The 15,812-nt window shown below is 35.4% G+C and overlaps 1 protein-coding gene across 1 annotated transcript; it reads right to left on the reverse strand.

The window, feature by feature from the left end:
- Window positions 1-744: 744 nt before the first annotated feature.
- Window positions 745-6,100, reverse strand: LOC148035626 (auxin transporter-like protein 3). The gene is made up of 8 exons (XM_087677601.1): window positions 5,513-6,100; window positions 4,527-4,712; window positions 3,709-3,821; window positions 3,275-3,458; window positions 2,854-2,951; window positions 2,233-2,440; window positions 1,522-1,776; window positions 745-1,243 (listed from the first exon to the last, which is right to left on the reverse strand). The coding sequence occupies exons 1-8, from the start codon at window positions 5,762-5,764 to the stop codon at window positions 1,052-1,054; spliced, it is 1,488 nt and encodes a 495-aa protein (XP_087533727.1). The 5' UTR covers window positions 5,765-6,100; the 3' UTR covers window positions 745-1,051.
- Between the last annotated feature and the right edge of the window lie 9,712 nt (window positions 6,101-15,812).

The raw sequence follows: 15,812 nt of genomic DNA on the forward strand, positions 1-15,812 counted from the left end.
TTGGATTGTGGTCAGAAAAGGTGGTTGTGTGGGTGGTTTAGGTAACTAGATCCATTGATTTGTTGCATAAAATTCTTGGGCATGCAACAATAGTTTAGAAACCCATCATATCATTGTATTACCTCTCCTTGATGCTTTCAATTACATGCCCTTGGTCATTTTTGCCTCATGTCTAAATTTCTTTTCTTGGTCCTATTGTTGCCATTAGCAACTTTGGTTTTCTCTCTTGTACCTAAAGGATTCCTATTGAGAAGTTCTCTTTTCTCCTCTTGTGCCTTCAATTTGCTATTAAGAGCCCCCTTATTATCCTTTCTAAGGCTTTTGTTTGACTCAAAGATAGGCATCTTGTCCTTTCTTTGAAAATTGACAGGGTTACTTTTACTAAAAGATGTGATTACCTTGACACTTAGTAGGCTTAACAAGTTTATATGGTATGCTTCATAGTCCACATCACATTTGATGGCACACTTGAAAGTTCTTCTAAGCATGCCAACAATGTACAAAATTTCAACCATTTACTCACAAGATTATTAAAACTTATCTATGTTGCAATTATCTCTAAGAATTTAAGCAACAAGCCAAGTGTTACAAGTGATGAGATAAAGAAAGATATGAGAATGTTCAAGGGATATGAATTTTAGAATCTAACGAACTTTTTCAAATAGACAACTTTACAAAAAATGCTTTTAAAAGTTGCAATACTATCTATAGAAGTTACTTGTCATAATGAGGTTTGGATTAGGGGGTTTAAAATGGGGTCTTACTTGATAATCAACTTGCACACCAATAATCTTTGAATTGGTTCAATATTTTGTCATAATGGAAGGCCAAGTTCACCATCATTATCATGCTTAGTTTTGTGAAGCATGTAGAAGGGTTTAACAGATCAACTCCATTGTTAAGCATTGTCTAGAAATGCCCTTACACATAAACAAATAAATGCTTAAAGGTTTCTAAGATTGTTGGTGTTATACTCATGAGGCGCAAGTCTATTTGTGGAGAATATTTATGATAAAATATACCATACATATCCAATTTAGTCTTTTCAAACTCAAGAAGACTCGCTACATTGGTAACATCTATCAAACACTCCAAAAGTGTTTACTTGATTAACGAGGTTGCTTACACTTGCCCAACTCCCAAAGCTAAAGCCGAGTACAAATATTAAAATTATGATTGACACATTGATAACAACAATGCCTTTCCATGAAGGTAGCCAATGGCCTGGCTTCTCAGCAGCATCCTACAAAATTAACAAAATAACATTATTCAAGCACGCACACATGTGACACACAAACACATGTGCATACATATGCATGGACACACACACATACCCATGAGCCCCATAATAACTTGAAATAATAGCACCTTCACATGTCAATGCAACTGCTATAGCTTCCATTGATAACCGATGCAAATTTTTTTTGAGGGGCATCCAAATTAATACTCCAATTCATGTAGCAAGCATTGCAAATAAAGTATAGAAACTTGTACAAGTATACAATATGAGTTATATGTTACCTGGCGTGCACTTGGTTTCTTGAATACAATTAAGTAAGCCACACATGGTATGATATAGACTGAAAAGCTCATAATAAATGCACCAATCATTGAATTTAGAGGTCCAAAGAAAGGGATTAGAAGGGCCAAGAACCACAACAACAAGGCCACTGGTAGTCTTGCTATAACTCTTATTATATATCGACCTTGATGAACTCCTAGTAACTTCTCCCACATGAAATTGACAGGCATAATGTACAATCCAAAAGCTATGGCCTGCATGAACAAAATACTTACAAAATCAATGCCATGCATGTTTTAATGAAGAAAATTCACTATTTAGTATGATTTTCAATCAATCAAAATTAGGGTTCAAAAGTCTAATAGGTTCAATAAACTTACTTACAATTTGTAACACATCGAAAAGAAAATGAAAAGGTCATGTATATGAATTTCCAAATACTCTCAGAATATCTTATATAATAGTGAGTATCATGGTATATTCTAAGGCTATATGAGGTTTAAGTTCTATACATGTTTTCTATAGATTATAAATTAGGGTTTTGCCAAAAAAATTTATAAACGTAAAACAAGTGAAGAAGTTGCAATCACCCTTGGTATTAATCATTATATTTATATAAAATTTATAATAACCTAGTGTTAACTAAAGACTTTACATTGCCTTGCCACCTACTTCACCCATGCATACACATGACAGATTATTATATTTACCTGGTGGATAATCATAAATACAAGACCAATGTTTCGAAATATTGACTTTGGCATAACAGCAAATGCATTGGATCTTGTGAGAAGTTGATCTCCAAAAGCCCAATACACAGCTATAGAATGTGGTAGGGTAATTGATAGAACAAACAACACTGTGGCCACATAAACATATTTGTAGTTGCGTGGTTTCCACATCGCATGCATGATTTCTCTGCAACCAAATGATGAGATTAAAACTTGATTTTAAGCTTGAGCCATAACTTAGCTTATCTTCGTATACATGCACACACACCCTAGTAGCTGCATGAATGCAAATAGATGCATGTATAAACATAACTTGTCCTTCAATAGCAAAATAACATATTATCATGTCAATGTACATGTGTGGTCGCACATGCCATTTGAGCAATGACAATAACAATTACACATTGAAATGTAAACTATATAATACAATACAATTAATAGACCTTGCGGTGTTTGGATCTTACTTGGGAAATATTTGTGTAACATGTTAAAAAATAGCTAAGGATAAACTATAAAATATATGTGCCTAAGGAGTGTTATCTTCTCCAATAAAGCTAATAAACATTTGTCTCATTATGTGCCTATAAAGTTGTTACTTACATTGTGATGGCATGCCCACCGAAAGCAAAAAGAATATTGGTGGTTCCAGTGAAGAATTTCTCCAAGGGTTGAGGACTCGAGTGCTTGACATTTGGAACCTTATTGGAAAACAAGCATAAATTAATGCTTAACTTCTCACATGTCCTTAGTCATAACAATCATACTAATAGCATGGGAAACTTAAGATATTTGTTGGTAGGAAACTTAGGATATTTGGCATTGAGTAATTGCAATTGTAAAAATTTTAATATATATTAGGATTGGAAATAAGTCAGGGTTCTAAAATTAGAAAAGTCACATTTGAAAATTCTTTTTTAAGTGCAAAAAGTGCAATATAGAAAATCTATTTGAAATAAAATATGATAATATATTATCTTTTGTTTTAGATGATAACAAACTGAAAAAGAGATATAGTTGATACCTGTCCATGTGTAAGGGATGCAATGAACATGTACCATGCTGTATATGTTGTGGTCAATGCACCTATGATGGACCATACTCGAAAATTGTGAAACGAAGGAAGTAGAATAGTAAGTATAGATAGAGCCCCAAATATAAGTGCCCATTCTCGCTTATCTAGGGTAGGATTTAGATAATAGGCATTACTGCAAAGATATACAACCATAAACTACATTAATATAGAATTATGCGAATGCATATTTCAAGTAATGCATTACAATAACTAACCTCACATTAAGATACTTAAGGAGATCCATTTTCAAAATAATTAAGACCTTAAGTGATTCCAATATGTGTTATTTAACAAATGCTTATGGAATTGCATCATTTACCATCATAGAACTTAGGATTACCAAGTCTTTAATTGAGTATTGATAACACATCAACTTCACTCACCTGGCACAAGCTATAATTTGGACCACAGCAACAGTTCCTGTAGTGGCAATGTTGAAGCAAAGGCTTATTGTCCTCAGCCAAGGCCCTACCAAGTATCCCATCAACTCGTGGTACTGAATTCAAACAAATAGAGGGATATTAAAGCTTTATTGGTAGTAGAACAATCTCGAGCTTCTTGTTTAAATGTTTATGATCCTCTTTTAGTTTAGCCTCCTAATGCAATGATAACCATCATAATTTTAGCTTAGTTATTTCCTGACACAATGCTAACTATCATTTTTTGCCACCACTCGATTATTTCCCAATGCAATATTGACCATCATGTTTGCCACTGATGTAAGACAAAATATTGATTAGGGTGTAATTGAATCAAAATTATATTGTGATGCATGCTCATTAAGCTCTCCCTCTATCACCATTGGAATGCCATGCACAACTTTGTGGTGTGAGCGACATATCAACTCATGTACACACTATGTATATGAATATAGCTTTGATATGCTTGATCAATAGTTCTCTATTCATAGATTTTTCTCCATTGATAAGAAGCGAGCACATGTGCATACACACACATGCACAAGCATGCACCCGCGCACGCGCGCGCGCACACGCACACGCACACACACACACACACACACACACACACACACACACACACACACACACACACACACACACACACACACACACACACACACACACACACACACACACACACACACACACACACACACACACACACACACACACAAGGAGGGGGTGTGTGTTATCTCAACATTGAGGTAATGAATAACATCTTATGCAAGGTATTTGAGTACCTGAATAACATGACCCTTGAAAACAATTCCTTGCTTCTCCTTGCGTGTTCTATACTCCATATAGAGGGAGGCTAGAAGGTAGCAGGTCCATATACCCACACCTGCATACAACAGGTGGAAAAACACCCCTAGCCCATATCCCATCTCTGCATACGATGTGGGCATCGACAATATCACTTGCCCCACCTATGTGTAAGCCATTAAAATCCATGGTAAATACATAGTTGCATAATGTTATTTGTTGATAATCAATGGCTCAATGATAGTTTATTTTGACACAATTGTACATCAATAAGCATTAAGTTGTGCTATGAGAGCACCTCTAATAATAACTCAATTTATACAAAATTTGAAGGTCTCAAGCAAAACGGATTACATATTTAGTTCTACACTTTTGAGCACTAAATCCCCTTTCTAGAATTTTGAACATTAAATTCCCCTTGGACCTTAGATCTTATTAGGGTTAATTGATTGATACATGCCTAGTGACTAAATCACCATAATCCCATTAGCATGCGCAATGTAAAGAGCACAAAACAGCTTGCAACTAGTCCATGAAATAATGAGAAAACCGTTTTGTCCCTGCACCATTATATAAGCATATTGCCCTTTACACACTATTATATAAGCATATGCCCTAAAAGGCAATGCTAACAACGTCAATGTAAATATTCGGTAATTTATAAGAGTACTTAAAAAACACAAAAGATTAGAACGAGCTCAGTTACTGAATCAGACACAACAATTGAATCGAGACAGGAAATTTGATAAACAAAACGGAAAATCACAACAATTTTTAGTATTACATAATCTTGGTTGGAAACAAACAATCTAATTCATGCACAAGACCAAATAATTATACACTCAAAACAAACTCAGGACTCACTGCAGCATCAAACAGAACAACTAAGTTGGGAGCAAGCCAATATTTCTTTAATGATGAATTATTCACAGGTCTAATTCACGAGGATAAATTATAGTAATACCTGACCAGACACGGCGTTGAACCAAGCATCGTAATTAGACCCGCCATGCCAAATCAGGCGCTCCCACAGGCTTGTTAGCTGGCGCTGATCATGATGAGACGCGTAATCAGCAGCCTGATTAGCATTGTCGCCATTAATTATGGTATGCGGAACGTGATAATCATCATTCTTTCCGAATGCGCCGTTGATTTGATTATCATGATCAGCTGCTGATGCAGGCGACTGATCAAGGGTGACTTCGAGGGTGCCCATGATAACGACGATATTAGGTCAAGCCACGTATAGCCCTAATAATCGAGATGAGGTTATATTGCAGTAAGATGAGTAATCAGCATAGATAATCTGGAGACATTTGTAATAATCATATAGGATGATTGAGTGATCTCTAAGGATGAATATAGGTGTATGAATTAGCTGGAATGTAGATTAGTTAAGACATTAAGCCAGCTGCTGATTCGTAATTAACCGAGAGAAGAAGAAGAAGAAGAAGAGGGTGAATTATTATTGAAGGTTTCATCTGTGCTTTTATGCGCCTTGATTATGCGTTCATCGACGATCAATGAATGATATTGATTCAGTTCGCGAGAGAGAGTGAGTGTGTGTGTGTGTGTGTGTGTGGATGTGAGAAAGTTCGAGAGGAGCAGTTTACACGACATACGGAAAGCAGATCAGCGTCCGCGTCATCGTGCCCCCCCCTTATTATTTCCACGACTCACAGTCACCGATTTCCAGTACAAGTAGTCATGGTGTGGGCCCCGGCGCCATGGCAATGACATGACTCTGGACTCGTCTCTTTGCCCGCGCATAGCTAATAGCTATTTGAAGGGATGCGCCGCCACACATCCACCAAAATTTAGGCTCGTTTCTTGGAACTTGGGGGTAGTTGCGCTACTTTTTCGGGCTTAAAATCTCAAAAAGCAGGCTTATTATGTATTCAAATAAAGTACATGCTTTTGCCCATAATTCAAGAAATCCTGGGGGTCTATATTATTTTTTACCCAATGCCATATCCACGATAAAGAAAAGTAAACACATGACAAACCTTGCTTAGGTGTCAATCCATGATTTGTTGAAAAGTCGCATTACTAGGTCACAAGTCTTATAATAGATCGAAAAGATATCTAAAGGAATATCTTCTATAAAACCATCGACAATCTAGAAAAGATTCAATGTAAGGCTCATTCAACTCCATCATTTTCACAAATTTAGCACCAATCCAATAAAATAAAATAAAATGCAAAATGCCCCAACAATACAACTCTTTCATTAAAGCTCCATAATCTCACCATAATCGAGTCCCTTCCCTATCGCTTCCAAACTTGCACTACAATTTGGGCAAGAAGGCACATGCATAATTAGATATTGACCACTATACAAATGTCCTTATCAAGAATGGGACCATTGCACCAGAATGTCCATCGAGGGGCAAGAATCACAAGGTTGCACTGGCCCACTTTTTGTGTGGTTTATCAAACTTGCACAATAGAAGTCCCAAGCTCTACCATGCCATCATGCTCTACATCAAAAGTCATCCCATTCATGTGCTATCTATGGTAAATTTAGCCTTGTCACTTACATGAGATATAGAACATCTCATGTCATCCCGTTCATATCCTATTTACCCACACTATTATTGTTTTAGTAATGTACATCTTTCAAGCATGATAAAGTTCCACTCAAAAATGATGATTAACACATGTGACTTAATATGTTGGACTTTCAAAATATATGAGGATCTCGGAGTAAATACAAAGACCACTAACACATGTGACTAAATTTGTTGGTCTTGCAAGATATATAAGGATAACTTAAATACAATAACCACTAACACATGTCTAAGTTAATTAATCTTGCGAGACCAAGACTATAACTAACAATCATCTCAAACTTGCTCACAACATTCCTAAAGAAATGTCAAATCTCTTTCACCTTTAGCATTGAAAAGTGCATAGATGAAATTCACAAAGATTGACAATTTGAAATTGAGAAAATTAGAACGCTAAAGTCCAAGAGAAAACTTACTTTAACATATGAATCAACTTTTATTAATAACTCTTACACTTGACATTAGTAAAACATAAGATTTCTTATGACTAAAATTTTATAAACATGAAAATCATTTGAAGATTATTGAAACTTTGATATATCTAATGATAACTACATGATGATCAACATTGCACTAAACATAGTGGTCTCATAAATTCATTGTAATGCGTATTCAATGTGCAAATGGGAAATTACATGTAACATATTAATCCAATCTATATGTCGTATTAACTTGTTACTACAACATTTGATATGAGCTAATTACTTAATGAAGTGAGGTACATGTGTTTTCTCACCAATACACTTTGTCCATACTCTTGAAAGTTGAGGTGCTTCCATTTCTAACTACAAATATTTTACGTCACACTTGTTAGACTTAGATTAGTATAAGAAAGGCCACTTCAAATACTTCTTTTTAGTTTTGTAGAAAGAATGATGAAGGTTAATTATGGGATTGGTATTGGATCCTTAAGAAGGATGCACACACACTTTGTCTATAAACGTTGCTTTGATTATTCTAGGACATAGAACTATGCTTAGGATCATAGGTGTGTTTCAAACATTTATGTAATTTAGAGAAAAATCCAAATTTTTCTTCTCCTTATCCAAACAATGATAGAAGGTATCATTATGAGACGTTTGAAGATAAAGTGCAAGACCACATTTGTTTCTTGTGCTAAAGGTTGGAAAGATGAGGAGATCTACTTGCATTTTCACCCTTAGTATTGTGCTTTGGAGGAAAATCACATATTGACATGATGGTGTGCCATGATTGATACCCGATATGTCATTGTGTTGATCTATTATGATATTTTAGATGTATTATATGGCTTCCTTGCATGTGCATCAAAGCATTCAATACTTACACGTTGAGCAATTTAATAGCAGCATGTATATATTTGATTAATGCTAGATAATTTGGGTATCCAAAAATATTTCAAGAGATGTAAATTACATATTGACATGATGGTGTGCCATGGTTGATGCCCAATATGCCCTTGTGTGGATCTATTTGGATATTTGAGATGTACTTTGTCACTTCTTTGCATGTGCATCTAAGTATTCAATACATACAAGTTGAGCAATTTAATAGTAGCATGTGTATATTTTGGTTATTGATTGAATGCTAGATAATTTGGATATTCAAAAATATTTTAAGAGATGTAGAATTTTATGCCAATATGACTACTTCGAATGTATAAGGGGCTACTTGATTTCATTCACTAATACCTTTATGATGAAGAAAATAGAACAAATACTCTCTTGTCCTGAAATGTGCACCTAGGTTTATGTTGTGCTATGATGTACGTGAAGTCATAGTAAGTATACCTTCATAAGGAGGGTATGCTCTTGTGATGAAAGAGCATGCTATAATACTATCATAGATTGTACTAGAGGTATTATCAATGCTATAGAATCTCGTGTTGATCAAACACAAAGATCTTCCTCAAAACCATGTAGTTTCAAGACAAAAACATTGTTTCAGTTGGCAACCATAGGTACATTTATCACCTGCTTTCTTTATACATCAGTGGTGAGGGGATTTTGAGTGCATCTTACTTGCCAATAGAAGGACTTGCCCTATATTAGTGTTTAAACTAAAAATTGCTAGGTATAAAGCTTTCCTTATAGAATAATGTGGAGAGAAGCTACTTGCATCTAGTTTGAAGCTTGGTCCACTCTAAAATTGTAGGGATGAACCTAAAAAACTCTAACCAACCATCATGATTTCCATTCTTTATTCAAGATCAAGGGATTTGTAGTTCGCCTAGGGATTCTCAAACAAGTTTGAACCTCAAATTATAAAACTCAGATTCTGTCTTCTAGTTTTTGACAACATATATCATACAACAATTAGGACATGAACCAACTTCTTAGATTCCCTATTCTACAAGTAAGAATACCCTAGGTTTTGGTAGATTCTTAACAGAACTTGGCGAAGGAGATTAAATGGTTAACCTCACCGAATAGATGAGGTGACTCTTCTTTACTACAAGTGATTCACTTTTCTCTAAGGCCTGCCAAACCCCGTTTTCTCAAACCATGAGTGATCAAAAAATCTCCAAAGTGCTTTTCCATAAAGGTGTGGCTGGCCTTCTAGGATAAAAAGGGGAAGGCCTCTTTATTGCAATTGAATTTGACTTTCTCTAAATCCTTCCAACTCCCCTTTTCTCTAGCCCTAAGCGAATAAAAAATCTCTTAAGTGCATTTTGATAAAGGTATGGTCCACTAAAGTAATGTTTGGGATTCAATCAAGATGGACATTATCTCATATGAAAATGAAGTATATCTCAATGAGACGAGAAGGAACCTAGACGGTTGCAATTGGTCCTTTTGAAGTATAGAGAGAAATTTCACCATATTTCGGTAAAGATGTGTGTAAACACACTTAGGATTGTTGAGGTACTCTTTTCCCTCTCTCAAACCTTTGACTTGTATGTATGTCTATTTGTTTTTCAATTGATACCACTCAATACACCTTGTGTTGTGTGCTCTCAAGTTTCTTATTCTTCAAGTTGTGTGCTTGCATTCCCATAACCCTAAATCCAATCAAAGTTGGCCATCTTCATTTGACATTGAAGATAGTCATCCTCTCAAGTACTTTGTCAATGCCAAGGCCAAGTTGCAAACCAACCTTGATGCTCAAGAAAAGGAAACACTTTGAGGTTAAGACTCGATCAAGTTCAATCTTTTTGTTTCTCAAAACTAAAGAATACTAAAAGGAACATTTCATGAGAGCCTCCAAGGTGATGGAGGAGCATATAATTGCAAGTAATTGGAAAAAACCCTTAGACAAACAAACATCTTGTTTTGGTAGGTTGCTTCCAAGAAATTAGTGATCAGAGATAAAATTTCTTTGTTTAAGGGAATCTCCCCTTTATGTCCTCTTTGCCATTGCCATAAGATGCACAATGATAGCTGCAAGAAAGGCAAAGGGAAAGCACAGGATAAAGCCAAATCTTTTGATGATCACAGCATTGTTCCTAAGTCCATTGTTAAGATAGAAGAGATAAATGCCTTGGGGTATAGCTCACATGACATACTTGTTGCTTCATCACTTGATGCTACTCACTTGATCGATGCTCTATCTTAATTCTCTCGATGTTGGCTTCTTGATTCAGAGGCTTCATTTCATGTTACCTCGCATCCTCATTGGTTTATAACCTATATCCTACTGTTACATGCTTGGTTGGTTTGGAAGATGACAATGCATTGGATATTATTATCATATGTGATGTGAGATTGTAGTTTGATATTGGTGCTCCATTTGTGCTTCATGATGTATGCCATGTCTCATCTTTGACTACAAGCCTTATCTCCATTGTTGGAAAATTGGATGATGATAGGTATTGTGTCTCTTTTATACATGGAAGATTACTCGTGGTAGTCTTGTTTTTGCTAGAGGTGCCAAGGTTGGCAACCTATACCCCTTGCATGTATCTAGCTCTATTGATCATATTTTGGTCGTGATTGATCTTCCTCATGTATGTCTTTGGCATTGCTGTCTTGGGCATATGTCCCTTAAAGGAGTGAAAGTACTAATTTGTTTGCAATATTTGTCACCACGACTATTCATGTTTTGACTCTTGTAATCATTGTATATATGATAGACAGACTCATAACTCGTATCAGAAGTTTGGTTCTATGCATGTGGGTGAGCCATTGACTCTTCTCCATTCAGATGTTTGTGGTCCCATGCCCTATCACTCATTAGATGGTGCTAAGTACTTTATGACATTTACTGATGATTACTCACATAAAGTTTGGGCCTATCCAAAAGTTAGCATTGTTAGCTACCTTTTAGTGCTTTCTTGCTATGGTTGAGAACTAGTCTAGGCATAGAGACTGAAATGCCTACGAATTGACAATGGGGGTGAATATGTCTCTAAGGAATTTGATGATAGCCTTATCATTTTGGTGCTACATATTGATGACATATTGATTATTAGGAGGACTCATGATGAGCTAGATGCTTTGAAGACTTAGCTCCAAAAGAGCTTTGTGATGAAGGTTATGGGATATGCCTCTCAAAAACTTGGTATATGCATTACATGCAATCACTAAAGGAGTCCTCTACCTATCATAGAAGGAGTATGCTCATGATTTATTATGGCTATAAACTATATAGCCAATAGTATGAGGTTACCAAATAGATATGCTTATATAGCCAATAGTATGAGGCCACTAAAAAGATATTTGTTGTTTACGTTAGCAAAAAATGACTCAAATGAGCTAAAGATAGGCTAAATGTCTATATAATTAGGAAATGACTTGGGTTTTTTACTAGAATTTGCTAGTTGCTATGAGCAAACGTTCATGTATTAACCAATTGTCCAGCTATGGGAATAATGGGGGCCATACCCAATGGAAAAAAATATTATCCAAGCACATTTCAAGCAATTGTAATGATACAGGATTTAGGATTGAAGTACAGTTATGATGATGACTTTGAGATTCTAAAGTTTGGGCAATCTACATAATCAATCAAAACTGATGTAACATGTCTACCTAAAATGAACATCAATAGCGCGTATTTTACCCATCAAGGAGTAATCAAGATTACTATCATCCCAAACTTGTTAGAGTAACCAAACATTCATAACCTTGCACTACTTGAGTCTACCTTGTAAAGCTCCACCTCAACCCCATTAAGATCGGTCTGAAAATAAAAACCTAATTTAAATTCTATAGTCTCCTATCAGTCATCTAGCATTAGCTTTTGAGGTGACCACATTGCTATCATCTCTCAAGCCAAAGCAAACCATTGTCGCACATGGTTCAAAGAGAGTGAGAAACTTAGGGGGAGCAATACACATTGACCTCTCTATCCAAAGGTTATAGTCTCAACTCGGACCCCCTAAAACCACATTTTTTGGGTTCTAATAATGACATGCTAGGATAGTCAACATTTGATTCTCCCTAGACTTGCCTAATCTAGTGTTTGACTTATGATGGAAGCCTCTCGGCAAGCTAGGACCACCTTGCCCTTAGAAAGACCCATCAGGGATCTAACCATATAGTTCTATTAAAAGGTTTCTTTAGTTGTCCAATTAATCTAGTATATTTTAATTAGCCATATAGAAATTAGCTTCATTAATTAGCCCTTTAAAACAATGTTGATATGTGTAATTTAGCCATGGACATAAATACAATATCAAATAGTGTTTTGAAAATAGTTGCAAGTAAGATATTTTTCCCCACACCTTCTTTAAGGTGTAATGCAATGCCAGCATTCTATCCCTTACACTGGGATGCCCCATCCAAAGTACCTAAATACCCATTTCCAACTACTATAAACACAATCCACTAGTCTCCCCTTATCTAGCATCAAGGCCTTCTGGGAAGACCATCTTAGGCTTACTAGGGTAGGCTTGTCATCGATGCCTAAGGATTTTATGGCCAAAGTCCACCAGTACCCCTGTTGGCTCCTAGCCTAATGTCCTCCCTATGGAGAGACCTCTTGCATTCAAGGCTAGTCCTAGCACTACGTTCGGACAAATAGGTTTGCCACTAGCCTTGGGAGAGACCTAAGGTGTATCTAAGAATTCACCCATGTGGGCATAATATCTCTTTTCCAAAATCCACAAACAAGAAAATCAACCGATTCCTAACTAGGAAATTACCTTATTTTCAAGCAACAAGCATATCTTAAAAACTTTTCATAAAAACCAAAGCATTTTTCTTTGATTATCCCATAAAAGAATATACAATCCACAACTTATCCCTCCTTAGAGTGCAATCATATGAAACGATGTATGATAGTCCTCATAGTGTTTAGGATATGATACTTCTCAAACCTTCTTCATAATTTTCAAAAGTCATAAGCTTTCGCTAGATGATATAACATGCTAGCATGCAACACTTTAATATGCATAAGCAAGGCATCTATCTTTACTACTATTTTTCAAAAGTCATAAGCTTTCGTCTAGATGATATAACATGTTAGCATGCAACACTTTATTATGCATGAGCAAGTCATCTATCTTTACTGCTAGTAGTAATGTCCTTTAAGGGATAATCATGAATTAGTTCCTAAAATGAACAATTCATTTCCATATCCTAAGGCCATTATATGTTGTAATTTTTTCCTAAATGCACAATAACTTAAGAATAGTTGATGATAGACAGAAACTACTCTTTACCCCTCATTGTTGCAACTAGTAATAATAGCCAAGTAGATATAGACTGATCAATCAATCAATCAATCATTTTACTTAATCAAAATTCCTTTCTATCCAAAGACACCTGAATAGAAGTTTGTGTATATGGAACTTTGTTCACACGTGCAACTTCTTGCCTCACTTCAACTCTTCATTGGTTTGGGACCATCGTAGCAAGTGGACTCTTGTAACATGTTCTTTGTTGTATTCCTTCTTAGACCCTTGTAGTACCTCCAAATCAGTATGTCTTTGTGGGAAAGCTTGATGACACAAATGAGACACTTAGAGTCTAGCAAAGTAAGGAAGTATCTAGGCTGGGAGGAAAGGATAATCCAAATATTCTTTTTCTTTCTGTCCCTCTCTCTTCCCATTCTCATCTCTCTCTCTCTCTCTCTCTCTCTCTCTCTCTCTCTCTCTCTCTCTCTCTCTCTCTCTCTCTCTCTCTCTCTCTCTCTCTCTCTCTCTCTCTCTCTCTCTCTCTCTTCTAATTGTCTTCCTACCTACAATGTCTTCTAACCTCAAAGCATCAAGATGAATCCATTGCATGCTTTGTATGAGCATGACTAACTTCTTCTCACTATCTCTCTCTAACTCCCTCTCTCTCATTACCTCCCTATCTAACTCCTCCTCTATTAGTAACAATGTGTGCGCATGAACACCATAATGCTTCAACTAATCCTCCTAGCCTCAATGCCTTCTTATAGCCTAAGGCTTTATATAGACTTTGGTTGATCTCCTTGTCCAATGCCCTTTGTGTGGAGCCACATGCAAGCTTTTATTGGCTTGCTTCAAGCTTTAAGGATTATAATCATGGGTTTTTGGCTCAAGGATGATGGTGTAGCTTTCAAACATGTTGACAGTGTACGCAATGATATTGACAATGATGAATGTGGTGCTGACGCCATTTCAATTGACATTGTGATGATGACAACCGATGAGCAAAAAATCCAACAATGCAATGTTTTGAGAGGTTTCATCAACCTTAATTTTAAAAGGCTATTACAACTCAATAACCACATCAAACAAGTTAACGTTTAAGATGTTGTCTTTCCAAAAACTAGAGATAAGAAATATAATCTAATCAACATACTGAAGTAATGAATTTGAGGGTTTTGAAGCATATGAAACATGACCATAGCTTATGTGACCATAACTTCTAACTTAGAATGGTCTACCTTATAGATCTTGATCGTGCTACAGTACTTGCCTTCGCATAAGATGCTAGAAGATTGATAGTTGGAACACAACCAAGCTTTGATACCACTGTTGTGAATTGGACCAGGTGGAAAATCTAGCATCTTAAATCTTAGAAATAAATAATTGGACTAAATATAAAATAATTTGAATAAGTTAATAAATTCACAAAGAACAAGCGAAAAACATACGATAGGGCCCAACCTTCCCTATAATAAAATCCATGGTTTTCCATCCTCTATTATGAAATATTGATTACATAGCTATTTATATTCATATCATATATCTCATTACAAAGAAAATGTGAATATTAATCAAATTATAGAGTTTTATATATTAAGAGATTTCGTGTAGCTTGTTACAGTTGACTGAAAATTTAGTGTGCCAAAACATGACATTTTGACATCATTGTCACATTTGGAACGTGTCAAAACTCCCAAAGCAACTCCAAAAGCTTTTCTAACTCTAGATAAGGGAGAAACAATAAGACTAAGTTTTTACCCTATTCTCATGTCTTGCATGCGATCTTGTTGCTTTTATAAAGAAATGTAAGAAAGCTTTCTAAAGATGAACCACATTAAAAAAATAGCAAAGCATTCCATAAAGAAATCTTAGTTTGATAAATGCATATCTTAAATCCAATAATGTAATATTATTTATATAAAAGATAATCAGTCAAATAATTTAATAATATTAAAGACCAATAATTTAGTTAAAATTACCACTAAAGAATCTTAAAATTATAGTAATTTAAATAATATATAATATAATATAAATACATATTATATTAGATTACGCTTTCTGTATAGATTCACAAAATATTATTTATATAATAATATGCTTGCCACATCACAAACCATAGTAATATCCTTCAATCTATCTACTAGGATGCAATCAAC

Source organism: Lygodium microphyllum, chromosome 5 (genome assembly GCF_053477565.2).
Source record: "Lygodium microphyllum isolate KBCC chromosome 5, Lygodium_microphyllum_v1.1.10, whole genome shotgun sequence".
Lineage (NCBI taxonomy): Eukaryota > Viridiplantae > Streptophyta > Polypodiopsida > Schizaeales > Lygodiaceae > Lygodium > Lygodium microphyllum.

Excerpts from the sequence above, each read along its gene's own strand:
- LOC148035626 (XM_087677601.1), bottom strand. The coding sequence starts at position 5,764 with ATGGGCACCCTCGAAGTCACCCTTGATCAGTCGCCTGCATCAGCAGCT. Across the intron at positions 3,822-4,526 it reads TCAAGGGTCATGTTATTCAG|TACCACGAGTTGATGGGATA; the intron begins GTACTCAAATAC and ends GTTTGAATTCAG. Across the intron at positions 1,244-1,521 it reads AGAAACCAAGTGCACGCCAG|GATGCTGCTGAGAAGCCAGG; the intron begins GTAACATATAAC and ends TTAATTTTGTAG.